The 27729-nt window shown below is 41.9% G+C and overlaps 1 protein-coding gene across 2 annotated transcripts in view; it reads left to right on the top strand.

Annotated features, from left to right (window-relative positions):
- SYNPR (synaptoporin) overlaps positions 1-27729 on the top strand; it is a 291929-nt gene that overhangs the window by 130880 nt on the left and 133320 nt on the right. Inside the window, exon 1 of one of the 2 annotated variants that reach the window (XM_030867626.2) lies at positions 12447-12886. The exons of the other annotated variant lie outside the window; for it this stretch is intronic. Within the exon in view, the coding sequence (XP_030723486.1) occupies positions 12863-12886 (24 nt within the window). The 5' untranslated portion in view covers positions 12447-12862. Of the gene's footprint in view, positions 1-12446; positions 12887-27729 lie in introns of those variants that run through there. 2 annotated transcript variants of the gene reach the window in all.

Genomic DNA, 27729 nt, shown 5'->3' with positions numbered 1-27729 from the left:
TGTGTGTGCACATGTGTGTGCATACACACACACAGTGAGAGAAACCCTGTCCACGTGGAAACTATATTGTCGTTTGGAAAATAGAAATATAAGCACATAATTGTGAAATATTAAAACAAATACTGTAACTGAAACATGTCAGCCACTATGGAAGAAGAGAAAATGGAGACAAGAAAAGACCCCCTAGGTCTCTCTGTCCCTGTAAAGTGTGGTTGATAATATCCAACTAACAGCTTTATTGTGAGGATTTAATTATAACCCTGAGTAAGGACATGTAAACTCAAAGCTTATTATATACAGTATTATATATAAGGCAAGACTTGGATTCAAATCTTGATTTCATCACATATTAGCTAGGTTTTTGTTTAGCCCCACTTTTCTTTTCTGGAGAATGGGGCTAATGCCTGCCTTGCAGTGTTGTTGGGAGAATAAAATAAAAGAACATAAGTGCCCCACACAGTGCCTGGAAAAGAATAAGTGCTCCACAGCTCCTTTCTCCTTTTCCTCTTCACCAGAGGGGTGACAAATGAGCTGGGTTTCGAAGGATGAGTAGGAGTTCACAAACCAAACCAAATAACAAATCCCCAACAGAGAAAGAGGCTTTTCAACAAAAAACATGTGGAGATTTGCTTTTGAAAGTGGAGGGTGATTTGTGAGGCTGTTGCCCTTCTCAGCAGAGTCAACAATGCTTCTCAGCAGAGTCAACAGTGCTTCTCTATTTCTTTCACTGTCGTCAGGAAAGCTAGTTCACTGACTAGTGTGATAAATCATAGGGAAGAAGCTTGAAATCTCTTTATTTAGAAGTGGTCTGTCCATCTATTTAATGCGCATTTATTGAGCACCTATCACTTGCAAAAAATTGGATTAAAAGGGAGAGACAAACATCAAGATGGTTAACTGTGAGTCAGACCAAAGGAAATAGGGACTATAAATGAAAAAAACAAACTAGAATGGATAGCAGAGGCAATTGCATTGGTCTTTGAAGGGCCAGTAGGGACGTAGTTACCCAAGAGGAAAAGTAAAGGCATTTTATTGGCAGGAACAGCACAAGCAAAGGAGCAGAAACATTAAAGCAAACAGGTGAAAAGAGAAGCTTGGTCTGTTCCAAAAATCACCAAGCCCCTTAAAAACCAAACAAACACAAAGAAAAAAGTCACACGAGAGAAATAGAGCAACAACCAACATAGTCTTTCCTTGATGCCCTCATAAAAAAAAGTCATGGTTTCCTCCTTCGCTTTTTTTTCCTTTCCTGCTGATGACTTAGACCTTTCAAAGGTACCTGTAAGCTGTGCAGCAGTCAGTGCCAAGGCCATGCCTTATCCTGAGCGCTCACTGCACCAACATAGGCCCTTGGTATCATTCTCCAGGGACCCGGCCTCTCAGCCTGAGGGCTTTATTTAACCCCGCAAGCGGGATCGGCAGGGTGTTTAATGCTTGCGGGAGCCGAAAAAGGATTGGAAAATAACTGGGCCAGTTTCCTGCACCTCATGGTGACCTACCCATTAATGCATCCTTTGCTAGCTCCCTTCCCATCCCCGACTCAATCCCTCCCTGCCTTTCCTCGAATCACCTTCCGAATAAACTACTTGCCCTTAGAGTATTGTCTCAGGAGGAAGCTTGCTGGAGAAGACAACTGAAGACAGCCTGCTCCTGGCTCCTGGAAAGGGTTGGGGCTGGTTTCATGGGAGAGGGCAGGATCCAGGCTGATTCTGGCAGACGGCTCAAGGAGCATTTTTGTTGGTTGGGGGACTTGGATTTTTTTAGTTGGTTATATTTTCAGAAGGATGAAATGAGTTAATTCATATGAAGTGTTCAGGCCAGGGCCTGGCACATAAATACCCGGCATGGTCATTGCCGTCATTATCTTTGCATTGGTCTCCCCTCTTGTCTGTGCGTGTGAGAGTGTGCTTACTGAAATCTCACTCCCACCCCCATGGCACAGATTCTGGAAGGCAGCCTTCCTTTCTGGAGGTGAGACTCTTCTTCCTACTCAGAGCCTTGGGTGAATATGGATCTCACCTTGTGTGACCAACATCGTGGCTGTGTTGACTGTAATTTAATCCAAGCACTGACCTCATCCACTGTGCAGGGGGTCGCTGACACCTGTGTCCTATCCAATTCTCACTGGGGAGAACGAGGTGGGGACCCTTCTGGCTTATGATTCAGGAGGTCTGAGTTTGGAACTGGTAATTCCTGACTCGTCTGAGCTGCTCAGGTGATCCAGATGTGCAGCCAGGTTTGAGAACCGTACTTTGCAGTGGCTCTGATCCCCAGGATCCACGTCCCAGAGCAACGTGGTATCCGAACAGAAAGGGTGGACTCTTCTTCTTTTTCTGAACAGAACGCAAGGCTGACTTCCCTTAGACTACTACAGCTAATGTCAGAACAAGTTGTGTTTCTAGTCCCTTACAGGGAGTTTCTGTGCCCACAGTTCCCTAGAGATGGGAGGAAAAGGGCTGCTCTTAGCGTTGAGATAAGTGACATTCTGGAAATATCAGAATGTCCTGTTCTTCAGCTTCACTCTCTTAATTTGTATCATTTAACAACTCGGGGATGGTTTATGAAGGAGCTAACATTTTAAGGGAGACATTGGTAAAGCAGTCTGTTTTAAAAATAGATGCACAGCTGAAAAAGAAAACTCCCTCTGTGTGAGTGCACATGGCACGTTGAACCATTCTAAGCTGGCCTGCAATAATAAATAATCAACTAACACAGTGGGAATGGTTGCATAGTATGTTTATGGAGGCAGACACTGAGCACAGACATGAACAGGAACTCTCTTTAGAATTGTAAATTTCAATTCTCAGAGTATTTTCACCAAAGATGTCTTGTGTTGGCATCACAGCTGCCCTGTGAGATAGCCAAGGCTGCAACATCTTTCTTGGTAGTCCTGAATCCAAGGATTTGGGAAAAATATAAATTAAGAATGCAGGAAGCATCCCCAGATAGGAGGGATCTTTTGGGTTTGTAAAATTATGAGAGATTTTATTGGCCAGATGAATTGGCCAACAGAGACTTAATTTGCTTTAAGCCAAATGGCCAAATCCCATATCATAGGAATCCAGAGACACCTCTGGGTAGGACATACTCAGGCCAAAAAGAGAGGTTTTTCAAAGATTCATAAGCCCTTAAGTTAAAATAATGCTCCAGGTCTCTTTGACGGACCCCATTCTCTTGCTGCACCCCATCATAACAAATCACATCCCTAAGCTGGGCTGCGGTGGGAAGGTGGGATGGACTGGGAATAGTTTCAGATGGAATCAAACAAATTGGCCATGGCTAGTATGCTTGGAGCTCCACGGCTCTCATTTTTCAAATTCTACATTTTGTAAACTACGTGGGGTGGACGCAGACCTCATTCTCTTTCCTACAGACGCCCTATTTTATTAAGAGCTGTAATTTAGTGTGGGTTTTGGAGGCATGTTTGTTGGGAAGGAAAGGAAAACCTGAAAGCCATTTTGCACGGATTTGATTCTTAAATCTATCTGGCCTTAAGCGTTAGCAGGGAGAGACAGTACAAGACACTTGTGTTGTTATAATTACCATCAGGCTTCCTTCCCTGTGTTATTTATAACACGTTAGCATCAGCATTATTCTCATTTTACAGGTGAAGAAATTGAAGTTTAGAAAGGCTCAAAGGGGCCCACAAGTGTACACACTTGGCCATGACCCCTCTCTTCATGGGGAGCCCATCAGTGAAGTCACACAGCTCATGATCTGATTTACTATTCGTTTCTCAGTGTACTGAGCAAGATTATTGAAAATAGTCTGCATGTTTTTCTTCCCTCCCTCTTATTATATTACCGGCAAGATTCATGTAAAAAATGGACCTCAGGGATTCTTTCTGATACAGTCTTAATCCTTATCATAGCAATCCCTATTCATCTTGTGGTTCTGCAGCAGGCTTTAAGAAATGTGTGTCAGGAACAGCCAAACTTGTAAGCTGATGGAGCTCTCTCTATTATAAAAAAAATGATATGAAAACAGAGAGCTGTATCTTTGCTCTTTCTGATTAGAGTTATGAATGTGGGCTTAAGAAAGTTCATTCATTTTCTCTTCCTGATTTAACAAAAACGTATTTAGTACCTACTATATGCGGAGCAGTAATTGGGTGCTGTGCAAGATTAGTGGGAAGAATGAGTCTATTGTCTAGGGCTTTCTGGTGAGACCACTTTTAACCCTCTACAGCAGAACAGCAGATATTATCATCAGAAATTATGCCATTGAAATACATCATCATTTTTGTTTTCCAGTTAGAGAAGTGACGGTCAGCTGCCCACCTTGTATATACAGTACATGCCAAAATTGCACACATTAGCAAGGCTGGTAATGAGATTTACAACCAGGACTTTTGAGTCAGACAACCTAGGTTCAAACCCTAGCTCTAACACTGTTTATCTGTGCAGATTTGGGCCAAGTTCTGAATTGCAGTAAACATTAGGTTCCTCATTGGTAAAATGAAAATAACAATAGCTTCTAGATCACAGGGCTGAATGATAATCAGATGAGATAGTGCATGAACAGAGCTTAGGCTAATACCCAGGAATAAACATTAGCATCGTTATTTGTATCACAAAGACCCACTTCAAGAAATGACAATTGCCAAACAGAGGAATGGATAAAGAAGATGTGGTGCATATATACAGTGTAATATTACTCAGCCATAAAGAAGAATGAAATAATGCCATTTGCAGCAATATGGATGGGCCTAGAGATTGTCATACTGAGTGAAGTTAAGTCGGACACAGAAAGACAAATATCATATGATACTGCTTATATGTGGAATCCAACAATAAGGGTACAAATGAACTTACGTACAAAACAGAAGTAGAGTCACAGATGTAGAAAACAAACTTACGGTTACCAGGGTATAAGGTGGGGGAGGGATAAATTGGAATATTGGGATTGACACATACACACTACTGTATGTAAAATAGATAACTAATAAGAACCTGCTGTATAACACAGGGAACTCTACTCAATACTCTGTAATGGCCTTTATGGGAAAAGAATCTAAAAAAAAAAGAATATTGGATATATGTATATGTATAACTGATTCACTTTGCTGTACACCTGAAACTAACACAACCTTGTAAGTCAATTATATGCCGATAAAAATATTTTTTAAGTCATAATTAAGATTTAGATTTAGAGATTTTATTACAGCTAAAAAATAAAATGACAATTGCCAAATTCCTCCATTGCATCAGTGCTTCTCCATGCTTTTTTGCTTAAGACATAGAACATTCTCTTCTTATACCACCGTATATAGAAGCCTGGAATATAGAATAGCAACCAGTGGAGTGGAGTGGAGGGGTTGGAGCAAAGAAGGGTGTGGAGCCCCCTGCGCCATCTTCCCACCTCCATTGTGTGCCAAGGAGCAGTTCCATGGAATTCCTAGCATTCAGCTTGAAAGCTATGATATTAAAGATTATCCTTATAATTATATTGTGAGCTGAGATGATCTGGTCATTTGGATGTACTATCTATATTCTGGTACATACAAGAATTTAACAACAATATTTATTTTATGGTTATATTTTACATGTGAGAGTAGGCCGACATGTTCACGTGTTTACCTCTATAATTAAGAAGTACATCAGAGTAATTCAGCACTATTCATTCAATCATTAAACAAATATGTTTTGAGCGCTATTTATGCACCAAGCCCCGGTAGGTTCCTGACTTATGCAGATAAATCAGAAAGATCCTAAGAACCTATCAGGCAGAGACTATTATTTATCTTTTTCACCACTGAATCCACCGAACTTAGCACATGCCTGACATATAGCACTCATTCCATGAACAATTGCTGAACTGAAATTTTAGACTAATGAATGACTGTCCTTTCATTGTGGGAGAATAACAAAGTTCTTGTGGATTTGAGGATTGTTCTTCCCTATTGAAAGCATGAGCCCCGAGTAGGCTTTAGCTGTGATATATAAAACCTGAGTCCCCTTCTCTCCAGAGTTGGTTTTTCTGAGATCTCTAGAGCGTTCCTAAAGGTACTCAATCCCTCCATTGGCTTGAAATATTTAATTAGAGCAGGGATGAAAGCAGAAATTACCCAGCTTATAATAGTTCTGGAGTTATTGCCTGCAGTCCAGGAGATCATGGATGGATATTGGGGAATCCCTAGACTGCCGTCCATGAAGTGTCAGAAGGAAGCAACTCTCCAAAGACCTGCTCTGTAGAGTGAGTAGATGGACCCATGTATATACTATGAATATTCAGAAATGTCAACATTCAAAACCATTTTCAACAAATACTTACTTACTTTAAGCCTTATGCCTCAGTGTCATTCGCATAACTCCCTCATAGTTGAGGAAAATATGTTAAGTCTTTCTGAACAAGGCATGGGCTGTCCTTTTCTTTCCAAACCCTGACAATCTCTTCCCTCTAAAGGAGAAATGAAACAGACAGGCATCATCTCTATAAAGCAAACAGAACCTGGCAGAGAGTATCACTATCAGGAGTATAACTGTCCCACCTTGTTAGATGCTGTGCGTTTGCTCTGTACTTACACTCTGCATGTTTACAAGTACTCGATCTTATAGGTGATGGCGAGTGAGAAGACTCTACAGAAGACTCTACATGGAGTAAGGGACAGAACTGGAACTCAGGTCCACCCGTTTGTGTATAGTCAGGCTCCAGGTAGGAAAGAGCTGGCACACTCAAACTGGGTGATTAAGGGGAGTTTTTTTTTTTTTTAAGGGGAGGGGACTTATTAAAAAGGAGTAGGGAAGACTTAAGTAAAGCAAAAAGGGATGGTGCCCATGCAGCACCTTAAGGATAGCAACTGAGACGAGCTGTTACCCCCCCAAGCCCAAAGGGTCAAGTGGAGCGGGGGAGGACAGAGAGACCGAAAGAGAGACAAAGTGTGTGGAGAAGGCAACTTTACAGCACCTGTAGCCTTTGCTAGAGGGACGGACCCCACTTAGAAACCCATCATGAGGGACCGAGAGAATAAGTACCCAGGCTTCAGTCTCCTCTTGGCCTCAGACCTCCTGGCATTACTTCCCATTGGCTGTGCCTCCACTGGAATGCCTCAGGAGATGGGAGCTCATTCATGTGGTCCAGTTAGGTCAGCCTGGGACACAGAGTAGTGGGGGGAAGGGGAGCTGGAGGGACAAATAGAAGCTGTGCAGCACAGTGTCTGCCCGAAAGGTCGTCGTGCACTTCACCATACGTATCTTACCCCGCAATCCTTCTGTCCTCCCGCATTCAGCAAATCATCTTTGCTTGGTTGCTCTGTGTCAGGCACTTTGCTTTGGAGGGTACAGAGATGGATACGGTATGATACTGCTTACACTCACAGTTTTCAGAGAATTTGTCAAACATTTTTCACTTGCTGGGGTTTTTTTTGGTTTTTGTTTTAAATTTTATCATTTTTTATTGAAGTATAGTTGATTTACAATGCTTAAGGTCTACAGTAAAGTGATTCAGTTATATATATGTTCTTATGCAGATTCTTTTCCATTCTAGGTTATTATAAGATATTGACTGTAGCTCCCTGTGCTCTACAGTAGGTCCTTGTTGGTTATCTAGTTTATATAGTTGTATCTGTTCATCCCAAACTCCTAATTCATCCCTCCCCCGCCGTTCTCCTTTGGTAAGCATAGTTTGTTTTCTCTGTCTGTTTCATTTGCTATGTTCGTTATCATTTGTCTCCCTTGTCCTCCTAGGCAGGGTTGTGTTTCCACCCCAATACCCAAACACTCCTCAACCCTTGTTCCACTATATTTCTTAGTTTCTCTTGTTTCCACAAACTTCTTCTCTGTGTTCAGCTTCTGTTTGCCAGCCTTGAACTCTCCTGAGGAAAGCTCATAACCTAATAAATGTTCAAATGTTATTGATATTACTTTCTCATTAGGTCTTTGTAAAAGAAAAGAGACAGAGTTGGAGGAAAACACTCTTTCTCCCTCCAGAGAAATAAATAACAAGAGGTCTAGAAAGTTCTGCCCTGACCCTATTTACCTGTCCACGTCAGAGTAAATGGCCTTTTATTCCTGTCAGGAGCTGTTTGCAGTCAGAGTAAGGAAGGTACCATTAAAGATTTCAAGGTTGTTCCATAAGTAGATTAAATATAAGTGCTCTCATTACTATAGCTTGAAAGAGTTGAAATTGTTTGGGGAGCAAAATGGAAGAAACTTAGCTAATGCCCTCAGTCATTTATTAGTGTGGCCAGAGTAATCTTCTTGTCTTGGATTACCTTCCTCTCCCTGCAGCAATGGAGGGAGAGGTCCTCATGGCGCTGCAATTTTCCTTTCAGTGTTTGCTAAATGCTTAGAAAGCTAGACCTCCCACCATCCCAACCTGAAGCAGACAGGCCTGAAAGGACCCCTTGTGAGAAGCCAGATGTTTGGAAACAGAAGCTGTAAGGGAAAGGAGCTGTTGCATTTACCAGGTGGTGTGTCCACCAAAGGGGAGACAAGTATTTCGGTTTAGAAAAAAAATTCATTTGAAGTTGTCTGAAGGCCACGCTCAGTTGAAAGATCAGAGTTGAAGATCTGATCATATTGGAAATTAGCATTGCTGATGATGTTTTCAGAGAATCACAGATTATTTACATCTATTTAACCTTCTCTATAAATACCCAACTCAGAGAACACTGTACTATTTTTAATAGTCTAATAATGGGTAAATGTTATTTTGAAGGCAGTAGTGACAATGCTAGTATCATTTTTTCCAAATAAGAACCATCAAACAATGGCATATTGCTTTATTCATGTCAGTTCTAATGGCACGTTGCACAGTGGTAGCCGACTTTCTGAACTGTCTGCTAGAATGGAAGTCAGGACAGTATCAGTGACTGACTGACAAGACTATTTGCTCTCTGATGACAAACTTACAGTCAGGTATTCAAATATCCAAATATCTGTGTGGGCCTAGATAAACTGAACCCTGGGCACCCAAGCTTCTATAGAACACCTGATCCATATGGTTTACAAAAGGAGCTCTCCACTGTCTTTGACACGGCCTCCACTTAAATCAACATGATGCAGAAATCTGCAACCTTTCAAGAACGTTCCCCGAATGAGGAAGTACAGTCTGTGTCCATCAGTATGAGTCAGTCAATCACCTTCGTTCACCTGTGCTGCATTTCAAGTCTAAGGTCTTTTGAGAAGCAGGTTTCTTTTCCTCTGTCTCAAGCCTAACTTGTTCTCATGTTGATTGATTGATTCATTCATGAGATGTTATTAGGCATCTACTAAGTGCCAAACATTCTCTTAGACACTGAGGATATACAGTGTTATGCAAAACAAACAGACTTCCTACTTTCCCAGAAGTTATCTCCTAGTGAAAGAAGATAATTAAACAGACAAGTAAACAAGAACAAAAAGGCAAGAAGAGGTACAAAAAACCCACATCTCTCACACACACACACACACACACACACACACACACACACACACACACACACACACACACACACACACACACACACACCCCATCACCACCACCACCAGCAGCACTGCGACCACAACAACAAAATACAAGGTAACATGAAAGAGAGTGACTGGGGAGAGAGAGGGTGTTTTTAGGTCTGGTGATCAGGGAAGAAGGACCCTCTAAAGAGTGGACAATAGAACTAAGGATCCAGTGACAAAGGAAGAGAGCTGGCAAAGATCTGAGGAAAGAATGTTCCAGGCAGAAGAAATAGCGAGTGCAAAGGTATAAAAGGCTAGTGTGGCTGAAGAGTAGGGAGGCAGAGGGTTGGAATTAGATTAAAAACAAAAAGGCAGATGAGAGCCGCATCACATAAGGCTTTGGAGACACAGTAAAGAGTTTGAGTTTTACATGCAACCTACTGGACGATGACGGAAATTATTTTTCTCAGACGAGTGATATGAACTAATTTATATTCTAAATAGCTCAATCTGGATAACATATAGAGAATGCTTTATCGGGATAAGAGTGAAGGCAGGGAGGTCTGCAGGGGGTCTATCACAGTGGCCCAGGTGAGAGATGAAGGAAGGCAGGGGGTGTTGGGGAGACGGAGAGAATGTGGACGCTTTATCTGGGACAAAATAGGAGGCAGGAAGAGCAGACTCCAGCAGCAGAATAGAATCCTGCCATTAGTCTTAGAACCTTATCTGGTCAAAGTTGAGCCCACAAGCCCTTTAGAGATCACTCAGTGGAAACCCTTCCATTTAACATGAGAAAACCTGAAAGATGGACAAATGAAGGGACACGCCCAGGGTCCCTGAGCAGGCCACTGGCAATCCCGAGACTGAGCCTCACACCTCCCGTCTTCCAGGGGCTTAAATAAGGTCAAGTCCACACAGAATGCAGCAGACCCCGGGCGGGGGCTGTGGCAGCTTGGTAGGCCCCCTTTCTACAGTTGGGCCTCCCAGTCTCTGTGGTGTGAATCCAAGCAGTGGCGAGAGCTGTGGAGTTATGCCAGGGTCCGTGGAGCCATATGTGGATCATGCCCACCCTGGAGGCTGAGTAAATACAAATGTAAATGCCGCAATGTGACATCTAGAACAGAGAGGTTCATGGCTGGGCGCCTGGCATCCAACTGAGTTCCAATCTTGGCTTTACCCATTGTTGACTGTGTGCCTTTGGATAAGTTACTTAACTCTTTGGGTCTTGGGTTTCCTCTTCAGTAAACCGGAATGAAAATCATAACTTTTCTTGGTTCTGTGAGGCCCACATAGGATAACACCCTTGTACAAACAAACAAACAAAAAACTTAGACTAGCACCTGACACAGACAAATATTCAAGAAATGTTTGGCATCATTATATGGAATTCAGAACTTCTTTTAGTGGAAATGGGGCTCTTAATATTCAAAACCCTGATAAAAGTGACTCACTCTCCACCCGAAACTGTTAAGAGTGCTTCTGCCCTGCAGGTGTGTGGCTGGAACTGCATCGCTTTAACTGGGCTCTAACACGGCGGGTCACCAGCCGCCTGGCAGGAACTGTGGCCTTTAGCACAGGGACCCGATTCCTTCAGTCAGTCTTTCATTCATTTATTCCACAAATGCCTACTGAGAGCTAATGGAACTGCCTGGTGGTTCTCAGCCTTTTTTTTTTTTTTTCCTTGCTTCAACTGGGTTCATTTGCTTAATTTACTCCCCTGAGTAACTCCTCTCCTTGAAATGCAGTGATCTTTCAACTGGCAGGTGAAGAGTGGCAGTGGGGAGAGTGGAGGGGAGAGTGTGGGGGGAATGAGACTCCAATCAGAATTGCAAAGGGACCACGTACAGGTTGAAACTTTCAAGAGTCTCCTGGAGGGTGATGTGTGAGGAACAGGCACATCACATGAGGAGGAGGAGGAAACAGACGGCTGCAGGATGCTGAGCCCAGGTTGTACGTGCATTGAAAGCCTTAGCCATTTTTCATCTGTTCCCCTCCCCTCCACCAGCAGCTCTATGAGGTGTTAGTGTACCCATTACACAGAAGACAAACTGAGGCTAGGAGACCTTAAGGTACTTCCCAAGTCACATGACGAGTCAGTGGAAGGCTGGGGCTGGACCCCGGGTGGCCTGACTCCTCATCAGGTTTGGTTTGTTTGTTTGGTTCCCGACGTCCTTGAGTTGTTACCGTGTGTTTGGAGGGGGAGAGGGAGGAGGGAGCTGTGATGGTAATGACTGCTGTTGCCGTGCTGGTGTGTATGTGAAACAGAGACAGAGAGGGGGACCCAAAGAAACACTCAGGACAGGGTCCAAATTAACAACCACCAATAAAAAGCCTGGCCAGCTGAGGTGAGTTTCCGTCGGGCCATCACCGACCACACAAAAGATAAAGCAGAGATGCCTGGGCCATCCTAACACTATTCCTGTCCCGAGTGGGCTCCTGATGGGGAATGTGAAGGGAAGAGGCATGCGGGTTTCTTCCTCCTTTGCTGTGGTGTAGACCTCAGAGAGAAGGGGTCCTCAGGAAGCCAGCGTGTGGAGAGTGTCTCACCTGTGGGCACCCTGTCCGTGAATTCATTGCCAGTCCCTCCAAATCGTGCTGCCTCAGGATGCCATGCTTTCAGCCCCTTGAACTTGTCAAGCTCATCTCCCTCTAGAGAGGCCCATTTGTAGACAAAGCAGACCCAGGTCACACTGAAACCTTTTCGCTTTTCAGATTTGGCTGGGGAGACTTTAAGTCACACTCCTGGGACGAGTAAGCAACCGAGTCATAATTCGTCCCTTCCCCAGTTGCCAGAGCCCGGAAAGCCTGTCTTCAGGTACCATCACCTTAGTGATTATTTATGGATGGTGTATGAATTTCCCAAATGGGCATCAGGCATCGCATCCAGGCATTTCCATAAAAACGAGGGCAATTTTTTCTAAGCAAACATATACACATCTCTTTAATCTATGCAAATCTATTCATAAGGATTTTCTAAAACCACCACTTCCCCCACGCACCCTGGACACACAAATTCCCAGCTCCTTTTGATTTCCCAGTTTGTTTTTAAGCACTGGGTGGAGGGAGGAGGGGGCTCGCAGATTCAAGGGGGAGATGGTGCTCCCTGGGTGATGCAGCTGGCTTGCTCAAAGCAGCCGGTCCTGCCCTTGCAGTTGGGAGCAAAGAGCCAAGTGTGGGATGGTAACCACCTCCCAAAAAGCCAGGCAGCCTTTCACCAGAGGGAAGTATCAGGTTCCTGTACTTCGGCTGTGGGTTGTCACTGTCTAATAATATGACCGTTTTGCCATCTCTCTGCAAATAAGGCAGAAGCTGCTACCTGATTGGTATAACATCTCACTTACCCTCCTCATTGATTTTCTTGTTCTCCTCCTTTGCTTCATAAAAAGAGGGACCAGTGGCTCGTGCTGTGGACAGAGAAGCTTGATTTTTAGTATGAGAGAGCCTCTATTTTCTTTCAGGAGAGGGAAGTTGGATGATCAATTCTTTTGTAAATGTGTATGGTGATATTTGCTCCGGTAAGTTTTATATCTCTCTTGATTTACAGCTGGCTGGGGTGGGGGGTGTGTGTGTGCGTGTGTGCGTGTGTGTGTTTGCATAGATTTAGACTGTACCGTCACGTATCTTTCCAAATATCATTTTCTGAAATCTTTAGGGACAATGTCTTTTTTTTTCTTACTTTGCTTGCTCATATTCATCTGTCTAAGCCAGAGAGCTCTGTTGTATAAGAGTGTGATGCTTACCTTAGTTGTTGAAGGATGCGCTGGGTTTCTCTGAACATAGTAAGGAAACTATTTAAGCAAACTTACATTTGGCTTCATAAAAATGTAACGTCATTCTGCCTCCCACCGGGAGTGTTTAATGTCTTTAAGTATGTTCGTTGTGCCATAATCTGCATATCATTTTAATTAAAGTTTCTTCCTCAATGTCAGAGCAAGAATTTCATAAACTCCATAAATAGTTACCAAATATTTTGTGCTGTGCCAAGAAGGGGTGTGCTAATTTCATGAGGCCTTAAGCCAGGGTAGAATGGATGAGATGCGTTTCCTCTAAGATGAGGTACGTGCACCTTTAAAAGACCTGAATGTATGAAAAGTGTTCAGATCATTAAAGTACATCTCTAGAATTCCTTGAAAAGATCTAATCACAAGTGGCTGTTGCTTCTCTTCTGTCTTTGCACTGTGTGTTTGTGCCACCGTCTGTCAAATGCCCAGCCCTGGCTCTCATGTTTCCGTATCTGACGCTGATCAAGAGAAAAGTTGCTGTTATTCAATTCAAACTAGTGCCGTACCGTGATCTGCTCGCCACTGCTAGTTATGATTTTTAAAGGCGTTACCTGGTTAACTGCTTTTTTTCTATCATCTGTTTTTCTAGAGAGTGTTAGAGGATCTGAATTCTTTGTTGTTAATTCAGAACTCTGAGAGAAAGTCTGTCAATATAATTATCCTAGACAGAGATGATTGGATGATTAAATAATTGCTCTAATGGAAATAAACTGAGGTTCTCATCTTCTCTTTTTGTTACACAATCAACAAATCTGCATAGTCTTTTTCATGGTGAAATGGATTAGAGAATATATTTATAATGAAAGTTAAAGGCACCACTGAATAAGAAGCAAGAGGGGGTCTGACTATCCTTCAGAGATTTTGAAAGTAAAGTTAGGAACGTTGTGTGTGCCTAGACCTCTTAGGCATAGAATTCTTTTTCGGAAGAGCAATGATTCAGATCCTGAAGTAATCTAGGGGTAGCTCATGGGAACACTAGTGTCTGGGAATCTAGGAATGTGGTCCTCACGTCTGCTTCTTTTGGGCATTCTGCCCCTCACACACCCTTTACAAGCTGGAATGGAACTACTCATTCTGACAAACAGAATTTTGAATTTTGGTTAATTGAGTTCAGCCTCAAAAATCCTCCAGTAAAAATTTAAAAGAAATAAGACTACATTTAAAGTATTCATTTGAATGTATAGTAATAAACTATTATACATTTTTTAAAAATCTTCTAAACCCATATGAACTTACATTGCCTCTTACTGGTCACAAGAAGCATGTTCCTTATAACAGCCTTAGATGCCATAAACCCTCACGAGCACCAAGTGTTCCTTAGTTGGTAGTTTGTTGAAAAAGAAAACATCTATCCTTGGGCTGTTGGCATTTACCGCTAAGGAAACTCAACAGCACTGAACATCTGTCTTTGTCTCCCCAAACACCCACTCCCCCAACATCCCTTAATATTTTTGTCATCTTTCTCTTTACATGGCCGTCATTAACAGGTTATGTACAAAGTCGCTAGCTGTAAACGGAGTTGATCATCCTCTGAAGCTGTTCAGTAACAGAAGTGAATGCAGATCTGGGCGGTGGAAGGGGGGGGTCACCCTGCAGGTGAAAGCATCTGTCTTGTCCTGCGGGTTGCCAGTTTACAAAACTGTTAGGGCTCCCAGCAGGCTCGCACCCACTGATATAGGAAGGACAGTGGGGCATCTGTATCTTGGAGAGGTCAAGACCTTTTGTGTGATTTAGGATGAACGTGCCTGGTCTTGAAAGCATCCCTTTGGAAAAGTCCAGAATGCCATTACCCCCAAAACTGTTGTAGTATCTTCAAAGGAATAAAAATCTGTGCCATGTAGGGGAGAATAACAAAGGGAATTTTGATTTCACGATGAGACCACTTATTCTTTTTAGCAAGATGAGGAATGCAGTCGTCGTTTCCATTTAGTAAGTAGCTACTGTATGCCTGGCACTGTGCTAAGCATTTTACGTGGCTTGTTTCCTTGAATCTTCACAGCTATCCCAGAAGGGAGATTTACAGATAAGTCCCCGTTTTACAGATAAGAAAACGGAGACAGAGGGCAAGTGTGCCATTCGTTTGTGGCAACACGGTAATAATGATGAAACTCAGAGCCAGACAGGCTCATTCCAGAGTCAGGCTCTTCATCTCTCCCCTCAGCCAGGGTTTCACTTCATCAGTACAATCTACAGCCGACTCCTAGCCTGCAGTGACTTGCAGGGTGTACCATAACACACCATATTTTTTTTTACACCATATTTTCATTAGTGCTTTTCCCCCCCTCTGAAGCTACATAGCCTCCTTCTTCTCAGGCTCTGCCTTTGTGACTCCAGGCTAATTACGTGTTTGTAACTAGCGAGTGTGCATTGTATTTCCACTCAACTATAAAGATGTGGATCTCACAAGAGGGAGCCAGTCTAGGGAGAGCTATATGCAGAAGTGGCTGAATTAAGGTAGCTTTTTTTAATTGATCACAAGAAATCCATTCCTTTGGTTTTCAATCTTTCGAACATAGAGTCAAAATTAAGATGTGATGATAACACACACATCAATACCTCAAGGTATCTGGTTTATCACTGATGCAAAATATAAAAAGCAGTTGCTACTGAATTGATGTATTTGTGGAGACTTTGTAAAATTCTCACCTTTTTTTTTACTCACCCCCAGCATGAGTTCCTCGCACTTTGTGGCCAGCTGGAAAGCACTGACGTGACCCTTCAGGTAGAATATTGCAAAGCACCTCTACCACCTGGGTAATGAAAAAATGAAAACAGCTGCCAATAAGCATGCTGAGAAGTGTGACAGAGTTGCAACTCAGAGGCCCCAGATGCATTCTTTTGCACCTGAGCACGGAACTCTCCATTTGAAATCCATTTAAGCCAATAGAATTCAACTGGATCTTTTAGGAGGAAAATGCAACTGAGTAGAATCAATATGTTTGAAATTTCTCCTCCACTGGCAGTTTTCAGACTAGAAGCAGGGCACACCTGTCATGAGGTGAGCCTGTGAAATGCTGCATTTTCTTCCCTCAGTGAGAGAGAAAGGATTGTGAGTGATGAAAATGTTGCTAGAAGGGAGAACCTAGCTTAGGACACTTTTGCTCTATTTCACCCCAAACCAGAGGGATCTAAAAACACAGATGAATAAACAAACCAACAAAAAAGACCCATCCCAAATTGGGAGGATTAAGGGTCCAGTTTTGAAGGGTTGACACAATATTGACTTCTTGGTGTGGTCTGCTGCATCTAATAGTGATAGCTTTTGAATTACTCCTGGTGTAGAGTAAATTAAAGAGATCAGAGTGCAGTGCTCAGTAAGATGTGTTTCCAAAACGATAGTCATTTTTGTCAGAGGTAAAACTTATTGACCTCTTTTTCTTGCTCTTAGAAAATAATAACTGGGGGCTCCCCTTGTGGCGCAGTGGTTGAGAGTCCACCTGCCGATGCAGGGGACACGGGTTCGTGCCCCGGTCCGGGAAGATCCCACATGCTGCGGAGCGGCTGGGCCTGTGAGCCATGGCCGCTGAGCCTGCCTGCGTGTCCGGAGCCTGTGCTCCTCAACGGGAGAGGCCACAACAGTGAGAGGCCCGCGTACCGCAAAAAATAAATAAATAAATAAATAAATAATAATAATTGGATGGTTTAATCAGAGAGTGTGGTATTAGAGCCAGTCAGGATAAAGAAATTTAAATCAATCTGCGTTTTCCACCAGCATCTATGAGAGTTTTAAATATATTAACAGTCATCAAATGAGCACTTTTACTTTAAAGAAATAGGTTGTACTCATCCACAGTGTTCATGAAATATAGGCTTATCCCTTAAAACTAAGCTTAGAGACAATTTTATAAAGCACATCATATGTCAGTCTCCATCTCCAAGATAGAGCTTTCTTCCGAGAGGAGACCAAATCCAAAATAAATCACAGCAGAGACTCTTTCATCTTACCTACATTTCCTTCTGCCTTTTCTTTGGCTGTGGATGTGTGTACTTAATCAAGTTGATCCTTAAGAGCTTAGAAATGATCTATTGAGTATGCAGGAATAGCATCTGGTGTTAAGACATAATGAGCGTGGGACGAGGCTTGAATTTGTCATCAAACATTCTAAGCTGGTGTACAAACAGAGCTGGTGGGCCTGTTCCATCCTTGTCTAAGAAGATGGAATCAGGGAGGATTTTGAGCCTGAAAGGAACACATGAGGCATTCAGTCCTCTAGAAGAGGCTCCTGGTCACTGGTGTGCCTTTAAGTGTTTAAAGTTTAGGGATGAGTTGAGAATGGAAGCACCTCAGTCACTCTACTCTGCAGACTGATGGATCTGCATAATTAATACATTTTACAGTGATCATTTTTGAACAGATTCTAGCCAAAAGTCTTAATGGAAAATGGTTCCTGGGCAACTTCAAACGCATTCCACTACGGTTTCTGGAAAGCTTATTCCCAACACGGGGCAATCAGTTCACTGTGGAGCTTTGGGTTGGCCAAATGTAAGGGGGTAATCATTTCATTAGAGTTTGGGGGGGGGACTGGTAGGTTGGGGGTAAAATGCTTCTATTGATAATCCCCATGTGACTTCTTTAGCCCTGCTTACAGAATCTTTAAATCCTCCCAAATTACCACACACTGTCTCTGAGTAGGCTTTCTGGCAAAGATATGACAAATATTTTAGACTTGTTTTATTTCTGGTAAAAAATGGCTTTAAGAACATTTGTGCCCAATATAGATTCTTACTTGAGGACTTTTCAGGTCACCATAGTGACATCTACCTCTCAATGATGAACCCATATATGTTTATCTAGCTTTGGATGAGGGAAGAAACAGGATATAATTTTTCAAAGCCTATGACATTCAATTTGCCTTCCTATGAAATTGAATGGTTGAGACCAAAAAATAATTTTTTTTAACTGGGGGCAGATTTGAGGGAAGGCTTGGAGTGTTGAGTTCACCAGGCTATTCTTGCATTCCGCAAATATTTAAGGATGCTTACCAAGTGCCAGGTACCACACTAGGCTTCAGAGATGCCGTGATGAACAGATAGACATAATATCTGTGCTCCCAGAACTAAATGCCTTCATTTTCCTTTTTCTCATCTAAACCTAGTTTCTTTTTCATGGCTCAGGATGTGTCTTTTTAAAAGCATAATTGAACTGTTCTAGTAAGACATTTGCAGGAAATACGTGCTTTTGGTCCTGTCTGTTTATGCTCAGTGAAGGAATCCATTTCCTTCAGGGAGTGAATCCATTTTTTTACCGATGTGATTATTCGTCTGGCTGAAATGGAGTGGTCTGAAGGTGGGGAGCCGGGGGAAGTCTTGTAGTTGTGCCTTCTAAGCATTATTTATCGTTACAAGGCATCCTCAGATTTGATACGCTATTCTCACTCTTGCCCGATGTTGGGAGGAGGAAAGAGGGATGAAGCTACAACAGGACAGAAAAGTAAAGAAGCTAGAAGAGTAGACAGAGAGGGTGCCTAGAGGAGATAAGACTTGCAGTGGCAGTATGATTAGTTCTAACTGACATTATCGGGTTCTCTGTGGGTGTTCATTTATTCAGAATATATATATATATATATATATATATATATATATAGTGTTCACTTTGTGCCAAGTGCAACGCTAGGTGCTAGAACACAGGAATAAATACGGTATACTAGTTTCTGAACTCAAGCAGCTTCTAGTAGGCCAGGATTTCTCAACTTCAACACTATTAACATTTTGGCCCAGATAATTCGTTGATGTGGGGCTGTTATAAGCATTTCAGGGTGTTTTGCAGCATCCCTTGCCTCTACCCACTAGATGTCAGTAGCCAAATGCCCCCCCAACCCACCAAGTTGTAAGAACCAAAATCATCTCCAGACAATGCCAAATAATCCCTAGTTAAAACCTTGCAAGAAACTGAGTAATAACCAACAGCTTTGACCGAATCTTCCCTTAGCATTTCTACTTCTCTGACTTTCAGATACACTGCTGCATGGTTAACTCCAGGATTTTTCTGTGGTTTTCCCCAAATATTCTGTACAACGTGTCTAACAAAGACAAGTAAGGCATCTCTAAGTCTTTTTTTTTTTTTTACTATTATATCCCTTCTGTATAACACTTTACCATGTTCATTTGCCTTACATTTTGTCTCATTTGATTCCAGCAATCAACAAATGAGGCAATAGGAAAATATTATAACCTTTTAACAGATGAATAAATGGACATTTAGAATTGTTATATGCCCAAATCCTTGCAACTAATAGTGGATAGAGCTTAGATTCATACTCAGATGTCCTGACACAAAAATCCAGTGTTTTTCTACAGAGTTATAAAATTTAATGAGAAAACCAAGGTAAGTATTTTTAAAGCACACTCTCTCTTTGAGGCTGTACTGGAAATAATAGCAATGTAGCTGTGGATGGAGGTCCACAGGCTTGGCTCCTTACTAAGTATTTGTTAACTGGGTGGTGTTGCACTCTTAGTGCAAATAGCAAATAGCAGCATCGCTTCTTCATTCCCATCCTCAGTAGTTCAAGGAATGTGGAGTGATACATCACAAACACCACAGGAAGCTCTAGAGATCAGTCCAGCAGAGTGGATGGGGCACGGGCTTTGAAGTCAGATGTACCTACTGTATGAGTCAGCATCCCAGCAGGAAAAGATGACATCCTCAAACCATCTGACCTCTTGCCAGTGACAGTAAAACATTAAACCTTAATTTAAGTCAGAAAATTGAAGCCCTGAAAGGTGAGTTGCGTTTCTCCAGGCCTTATGGTGAAATCAGTACAGAAGGATGATAAAAGCAGAGCTCGGTGTACTTCCAGCCCAGTGAGCTGAAGAATCATTTCAGATGGAGAAAGGCCAGTTCATGGATCGGGCACATACCAGCAATGTATGTGTTCTGGGTCATCACCAGAAGTCTGAGTGCCTGAGATCGGACCCTACATTTTGAACTGGGTACACCCAAGAATCTTTGGGGTTAGTTTAACCATATTTCAGCCTCATTAGAGGCTGCAGGAGACATTGAGCTCCTGGATGGATCTTAAAAGAGTTGTGGACACGAATCTGGAACACATTAAAGACAGGCAGTAATTTGCAGTGGTGCTCATCACATGTACTCCGGAGCTTGGCTAGATGCAGGGCTTTCCCAGGAGAAGGCCTCCAACTGTACCTGGGCCCACATCCTTCATCATCTGATGAACTTTTAAAAGGTATCTGTCACTATTGAGACCCTCATGGCTTTTGCCGAGATAAGAGTCATTCCAAGCATATTGCTGTGGCAGAATGCCCATCAAGAAAACTGTCTTCTGCCTGCATTGTCTTAAAGAACTGAACTTAGAATGAGAGGAAATAGATCCAGATCCTGCCTCTGCCACTCATGGTCTTAGACAATTCATTAGTCTTCTCTGGGCCTCAGTCTCTACATCTGTAAAATGGAAATAATGGGTCCCCTCCCCAGAGTTCTGGAGAGGATCGCTCTCATAAATAATATGCGAAAACCCTTTGGAGACCACGTGGGCCTAGACAATTGTATCATTATGTCCTTCCCTCTGTAATCCAAGTTCATTCTGCTGTCAGTGTTCACTCGGTGCCCTTGATGTGTGCATGGGGTGAGGGGGAATGTTTCCCCAGTCTACCAAGAAAATGACTGCAGTTGTGGGATGGGTCTAAAGTAGTCTGTCAGTGGTTTGATGGGTAATTCTATCTCAAGCAGAGATTTATGTGCATATTATAAATTGCAGAGACAGAGTATCTTCACTGAAGAATAACTATAATAAAACCAAATGCAATATGGATAAAGCAATTCCCTGTAATCAGCTCAGCTCAGGGAATGCTTCTGTGCTTCCCTTTCAACTTCCTCGGAAGCCTTTCCCTGCCATCTGTCCAGGCATAATCCATTCGTTATGAGGGGATGGGAAGAGGGGGGTTGACATGATCTCTGACCTGATATTCTGTGACCTTAACCCTCTTCTCTCTCCACCTGAGAGAGCTCCTCAGGTGAATTGACAAATCCCAATTTTTTCCTCCCTAAGGATCAAAGCTCAGGGAAAGCCTCCTGCTGCCCACCCTGAGTTTCTCATTAGCCCCTGGTGTAGGAAATTCAAAGGTTTCTCATTTCTCGTATTTTATTTGCCTCAAAGCATCTCCTGACACATTTGATCCAAAAACTTGGTTAGCTGGTATTTTTTCCAGGAGCATTATCTGCTGGCAGCCCTCTCCCAGTCTCCTTCCCTCAACTCACCTCTTTCCTCTGAGTGGTATTTATAAATTCCTCATCCTCTGAGGAGTTTGGAAGACATCTCCTCCAACCCTCCCCCAGACCAGTTTCCCAATATGCTTGCCTTCTCTCTCTCCCACTGCCTCTACACTGTAGGAGAGTGTTTCTCAAGGCTTTTTTTTTTCCCTGTGGATCTCTTCAGGAAGGCAAGCATGTTTTCTCAATCATTCACTCATTCATTTGTTCACACATTCATTTATGTTTCTACTGTATATTTATTGAGCAGCAACTGTGTTCTAGGCACAGTGTTAAGATGTAGGATACAGAAGTGACTAAAACAGATGTAGTCCCTACTCTGCTAAGAGTTGCAGTCTAATGAGGGAAGAGGCAATTTAAAAATCCCTCAAAAGTGACTTAATTATCATTGTAGTAAGGGCTAAAAATAAAAGCTAAGCCATCTTGGGTACTAATTATGTGACAGGCACAGCTCCAAGTGTTTCATGCATATTAATTCATTTAATCCTCATAATAACTCTTTGAGGGGGTTTAAAGAGGGAAGGATTAGAGCTCATAAAATCCTGAAAGGCTTGGACTCCTTTCTTAAGTCTAGGAATATTGGAATGAGGGTCACACAACATGATGCTAAGAGTTCACGTAGCTGACGTTTAGACAGCACTTACTGTTTACCAGGCACTGTGCTCTGCATCTCACACAGTCTGAACCTTCCCAACAGCATCCTGAGGGATTGCTATTAGTATTTCCAAGGTGGGGAAAAGGAGATGTAGAGAGCCTAAGCCGCTTGTCCAAGGTCACAAGGTCACACATTTTATGAGTGGTGATTCTGAGACTATAGCTTAGGTGTGTTTGACCCCAAGCCTGGGCACTTAAACACAATGATAACCTGTGAAAGGCTGATTAGGACATTCCTCATTTGGCTCATATTCTGGAAAATACTCTAGAATGGGGACAGAGAGGGTTTTGTTAATGTGCATCTGAGTAAGAAATACAGTGATCCTTCTTGGAGTAAATCGGAGCTTGTGGGACCAGGAGCGTTGTGTCCTTACATATGCTTAATCCTTAAGCATATTCCAAGGGGGACCACCAGCTGCTTCTACAACTTCCAATTCAAAGCATGGACCAAGGACCAGCAGCACTGACATCGCCTGGGAGCTTGCTGGAAATGCAGACTCTCGAGTTACACCCCAGACCTACTGAGTACTGAAATCCACATTTATGTGATCTCCATATGGTTCACATGCACAGTTAAGTTTCACAAGCTCAGCTCTAGAACAAGTTAAGAGACTGGGCTTTCAGCTTTCAGCTCTGGTTGTGATGCTAACTGACCAGTTGTTTGATCTCCCCAGATTTTCTTTGCTCTGTGTCTTCAGTGGAGATGACTTTAACCCTCCTCGTGGATGGGATCACAGGTCATCCCATGGAGGAGCCTGGAGTTGTTGGGGAGGAAGGTTCTGTAGAAGCTCTGAGTCTCTCTTTTATCTCCAGAATTGTGTTTGCTACTGTGGTCCGTGGACCACCTATATCAGAATCACCTGGGGAATTCATTTAAAATGATGCTTAGATTAAAAACAGAATTCTCAGAACAGCAGCAAATGCCAAAATACATAGTGTAACGGTGTCTTCAAACACCAGGAGAAAATGACTGTCAGATTAACATTGAATATCCTTCCTAAGGTTTTTATCCAGAACAAGGATGCAGTAAAGACATTATCGGATTACATTAAATCACATTTAATTTTTACATTTAATTAATCCTCTTTTGGGAGGAACTATCTCTGTGGAATGATCCATCCAGACCTTGGTTTCAGATTCTGGTTCCCATTCCCCATCAGCTGTGTGATTTTTAATGAAGTGACTTAACATCTGTGAAATGAGGAAAGGATTCTCACCGTTGGGAGGAGGGAGATGCTGTTGTGAGGTTCTCAATAGTGTATATAAGTATGTGGCATGGAGTACTACACTAAATAGATTGTAATTATTATCATTGGTTGTTGAATGAAATTTTATAAAGTCACTACTCTCAAATTGTCTATATTATCATGACATAATTATGAAATTATAGATTAGTTGCTATAAAGAAAAACCTACTTGAAATACTTTAGAAGTGATGTTTAACTTAATTTAGCATATATATCTTATCATTTCATTCATTCATTCATTTATTCATTCAACAAACATTTATTAAGATTCTACTAAGTGCAAGGGACTTTCCCAGGCACTGGAGATGCAGCAGTGTTATATGTTACTCAGCAGGGTGGAGATGGGCAATAATAAACAAAGAAAAGAAAATGTTAGATAGTGGGCAGAGCTGTTAGATACATCAGGTAGAGGGAATGGGCTGTTCTTTCAAACCCATATATTTATAAATTGAATTAAACAGTAAATTTATCAAGGGAAACTTCCAGAAAAGTTGTAGAAGTGTACATAACTATTTTTCACATTCGTGAATTTTAGGATTTCATCTTTAGGTTTTCTTTATTTTTTATTTATTTATTTTTTTTGCGGTACGCGGGCCTCTCACTATTGTGGCCTCTCCCGTTGCTAAGCACAGTCTCCGGACGCGCACGCTCAGCGGCCATGGCTCACGGGCCCAGCCGCTCCCCGGCATGTGGGATCTTCCCGGACCGGGGCATGAACCCGTGACCCCTGCATCGGCAGGCGGACTCTCAACCACTGCGCCACCAGGGAAGCCCCAGGTTTTCTTTAAAATGAAGAATCAGCCTGTTGGAAAAATTTAACTTGATTCAAGACTTAGTGACCAATGGTACCACCTTTCCACACCTCCCTTAAAGTTGACAACGTCGTGCATCATTCCATGTGATACTAACAGTAACACCAGGAAACAAACAGATTAGTTGTTTATTGAGTTTTCTGTCAAGGGAGCAAAACTATGGCTCAGAAAAAACATTTTCAATTGACCAGAGGTTTACCACTGGTCAATGATAATGCAAAGATCCTCTCCCCGCGAATTCAACAGTGGACTCTACCGCAGAATCTCTCCTTATTTGACAATCTCTACAAAGCCTTGTAAAATATAGGTCAGGGCTCTAGAATATTGGTCTGCAATGTGGGGACTTGTTGAGGTTATTTTAGGTTTAAGCTCTTACCATTGTCTAAATATGATGGTGCTGAGAATGAAAATGGAATTAAATAATATAATGGCAAATGGAATTTATGAAGCATGGAACATCAGCTTCAGAACAGTTTGGAACATATGGAATTTTCCAAAGCAACTTTACTTAGGTTTTAGAAGGGTATTTTTAAGCATTTTATTCCTAATACTGCTCTCTTAACACCTTTTGATTAAAACTTAGGAACAGTTTATTCTTACTGACTCAGAATTGGAATTATATCCTAGTGAATTCTACCAGCTAAACATCCAAATGTACCTTGAGGCTGTAACATTTCTACTTCTTATTCTCTCACTAGTCCACAAACAATGCTACACTCTAATAATGACAATACTAGACAGAATATGTTAAAAGAGAAAAATATTAGAAGTGGATCTAACTATTATGTTAACTCTTCCAGCACGATTAGAACACAACTGGGCTCCACTGGAGCCATGGCTACCTCTGGACTCTAGAACAGCCTCATTAATTTTCTCATCTTATTACATTGAGGTTAAAATTCACATTACACTGTTCAAACTCCACTTGCAATTATTTCTCTAATGAAATAATGAAATTTTCTACTGTCATAATTGGTCATGTCTTTGTTAGTCATGCACACAATGCTACATTTTTCCCCCCAGCTACATATGGAACATAAAATTCAGGAAACAATAGGAAACATCCAGTATATGCAGCCATCCTTGATGGCAGTACAAACAGCTAAACACATAGTGCACATGGTTTTCTAATATATGTGGCCCCAAAGTTCTGACAAGGCAGATATGTATCCAGAAATGTGTCAACTTTAAGTATAAGTTAAGATTGTCAGTTAAAAAGAAATTGGTTCATAAATAATGCAGCATGATTGAAGGACAATTTTCCCTGTAATCATAATTTTAAAGACAGTAATGTTCTGAAAGCATCTTTCTTTAGCCTCATTCTTCTAGGTCCTCAAAGCTAAGAGCTATAGTTCATCAAGGTTAGCTTTGGTGTCTGCCATGTGCAGATGGGTTGGAGCTAGAAATCAGAACATATCAAGAGTAGAGAGACCTGGGCATAAGGTTTCAGTCAAGTTAGAGGAATAAGCTCTATAGAGCTGCTGTACGACATTGTACCTTAGTCAACTATAATGTATTGTACACTGAAAAATTTATTAAGAGGGTAGGTCTCATATTAAGTGCACTTTCCACAGTTAAAATAAAAAGAGTAGAGGGACCTGATGGTGTTAGAAAATAATAATATTTTGTTATTTGCAAACACAGTAGAAGCTCTTTAAAAAAAAAACCCTACTCATTGTACTTGTTGGATTAACCACTGTTCTTATTCCCTCTTTAAAAAAATTGTTAATTCCTGCAGCATGTTGAATTCTTATGGAAAGTTGGTAATAGCCACACTCTGCTGAATCCACCAACTGATTTGTGTATTTATTCACACAGTAAGTTAGTTGTACTAAACCTCAAAAAACATGCCCCCATTTTTCCTCTCATTTTGCTTTGTGTATAGTCGTGTGTGTGTGTGTGTGTGTGTGTGTGTGTATCTTCAGTAATCTCAATGCTAAACGTCAAGTGTTTTATCCTGTTCCCATTAAATTGTTTACTCTGAAATAAACCTCAAATATCAAGGCCCTGTTCTTTTTGCTGTCATTCCACCGTCTCTGAGTCGTGGTGCTTGGCAGAGAGGAGGCCCTCAGTAAATGTTTGTCGAGTGAATAACTGACAACCATGTAGAATTTGCTCTTTCAGCAGGAACATTCCGTTGCATCAGTACCTTTAAGACTCCTCAGGTGAACCCACTCTCCAGCCAGCCGATTTCTGTTTGTTTGTTTTTGTGGGGGGGTTGTTTGTTTGTTTTATCTGTTTAACTGTGTTTATTTGTTGTTGAAGTATAGTTGATTTACAATATTACATTAGTCTCAGGTGTACAGCATTGTGATCCAGTATTTTTACAGATTATACTCCATTAAAAGTTATTACAAGATAATGGCTATAATTCCCTGTGCTATACAATATATCCTTGTTGCTTATTTATTTTATACATAGTAGTTTGTACCTCTTAATCCCATACCCCTAATTTGCCCCTCCCTCTTTCCCTCTCCCCTTTGGTAGCTACTAGGTTCTTTGGTTTTGTTTATTTGTTTGTTCCTTCGTTTTCCCCTGCCTTGAAGTCCTTTTCCTCACATTCATCCTGAGACCCCACCCCTCAGCTGTTATAAGATTGGAGCTGTGCACCCTAAATGAGGACCAAACACAAATACCAACAAAAAGTGCCCTGCATTTTCTGCCAGAATTGGTAGACCCAGGGCAGATCCCCTCTTTGCTGAGTGGCACCTCAACAGTGGCCTCCCCTGGGCTGTGCTGCAGGGCCAGCCCAGCTGGGAGTTAAATCGGTACACTTATCGTCCTGGGCCTTTGCTCATTTCTCTTTATCTGGGGTCATCATTCTCCAAACTAAGAATGTCTTCTCTAGCTTGCCTCAGAGTACCTCTCTGGGAGTTATCTGAGGCTCTGATACATGCCTGAGCGCTGTTGTTTTCCCTCTCTCAGGGCAAGAATCATCTTCCCGGTAAACCCTTCGGTGTTTTTGTGTAAACCCTGACTTGCCAAGGATAGTTTTCAATTCCAGTTAGGTTTTTTATTCTAGTAATTCATTCTCTTGAATTGATATTTCCACTTAGAATGATCCTTTTTTTTATTATTTCCTTTTTCTTCCTTAAAGTTCTAATAGGTCATTGTTTTTCCCCTAAGAAATTAAGGACATGTGAGAATTCACCAATACGCATAGCACGAGAAGCACAGAAGTGTCATTTTAATGAGTTCTTCGGTGAAGTTTCTTGCATCCGCTAAAATAAATTAGGTCACAATAAGATTGAAGAGAGCTTCAAGTGCCTCAGCATCTAACAAACTGACTTTATTAGCTAGAAAACAGGAAGAAGTGAAAAGAACTTGCAGAATAAGGAAGTCATTAAACTCCTGCACTTAATAAAGGGTCAAAAGTCTCAGTGGAGCAAACTCCAATTTGCATTACCTTAGAAAGAGGGAAAAGGTTCCCTGAAGAATTACACAGGCCCACAGAGCTCAAACTCTATTAGGGGCACATTAAATATTTAGCAAGTATTGGTCCAGGAAGGGGAAACTCTCCACTGCCTGGACAGTGTTCATGCCTGGTACATGGAAGGTTATGTAATTACCTTACTCCTGGCCGATGATTGGATATTACTGATCACAATAAGTTTGTATTGGCTTGCCTGACTTGCC

This window comes from Globicephala melas, chromosome 11 (genome assembly GCF_963455315.2).
Source record: "Globicephala melas chromosome 11, mGloMel1.2, whole genome shotgun sequence".
Lineage (NCBI taxonomy): Eukaryota > Metazoa > Chordata > Mammalia > Artiodactyla > Delphinidae > Globicephala > Globicephala melas.
Note: the sequence above shows the minus strand (reverse complement) of the source record. Positions and strands in the feature narration are given on the sequence as shown.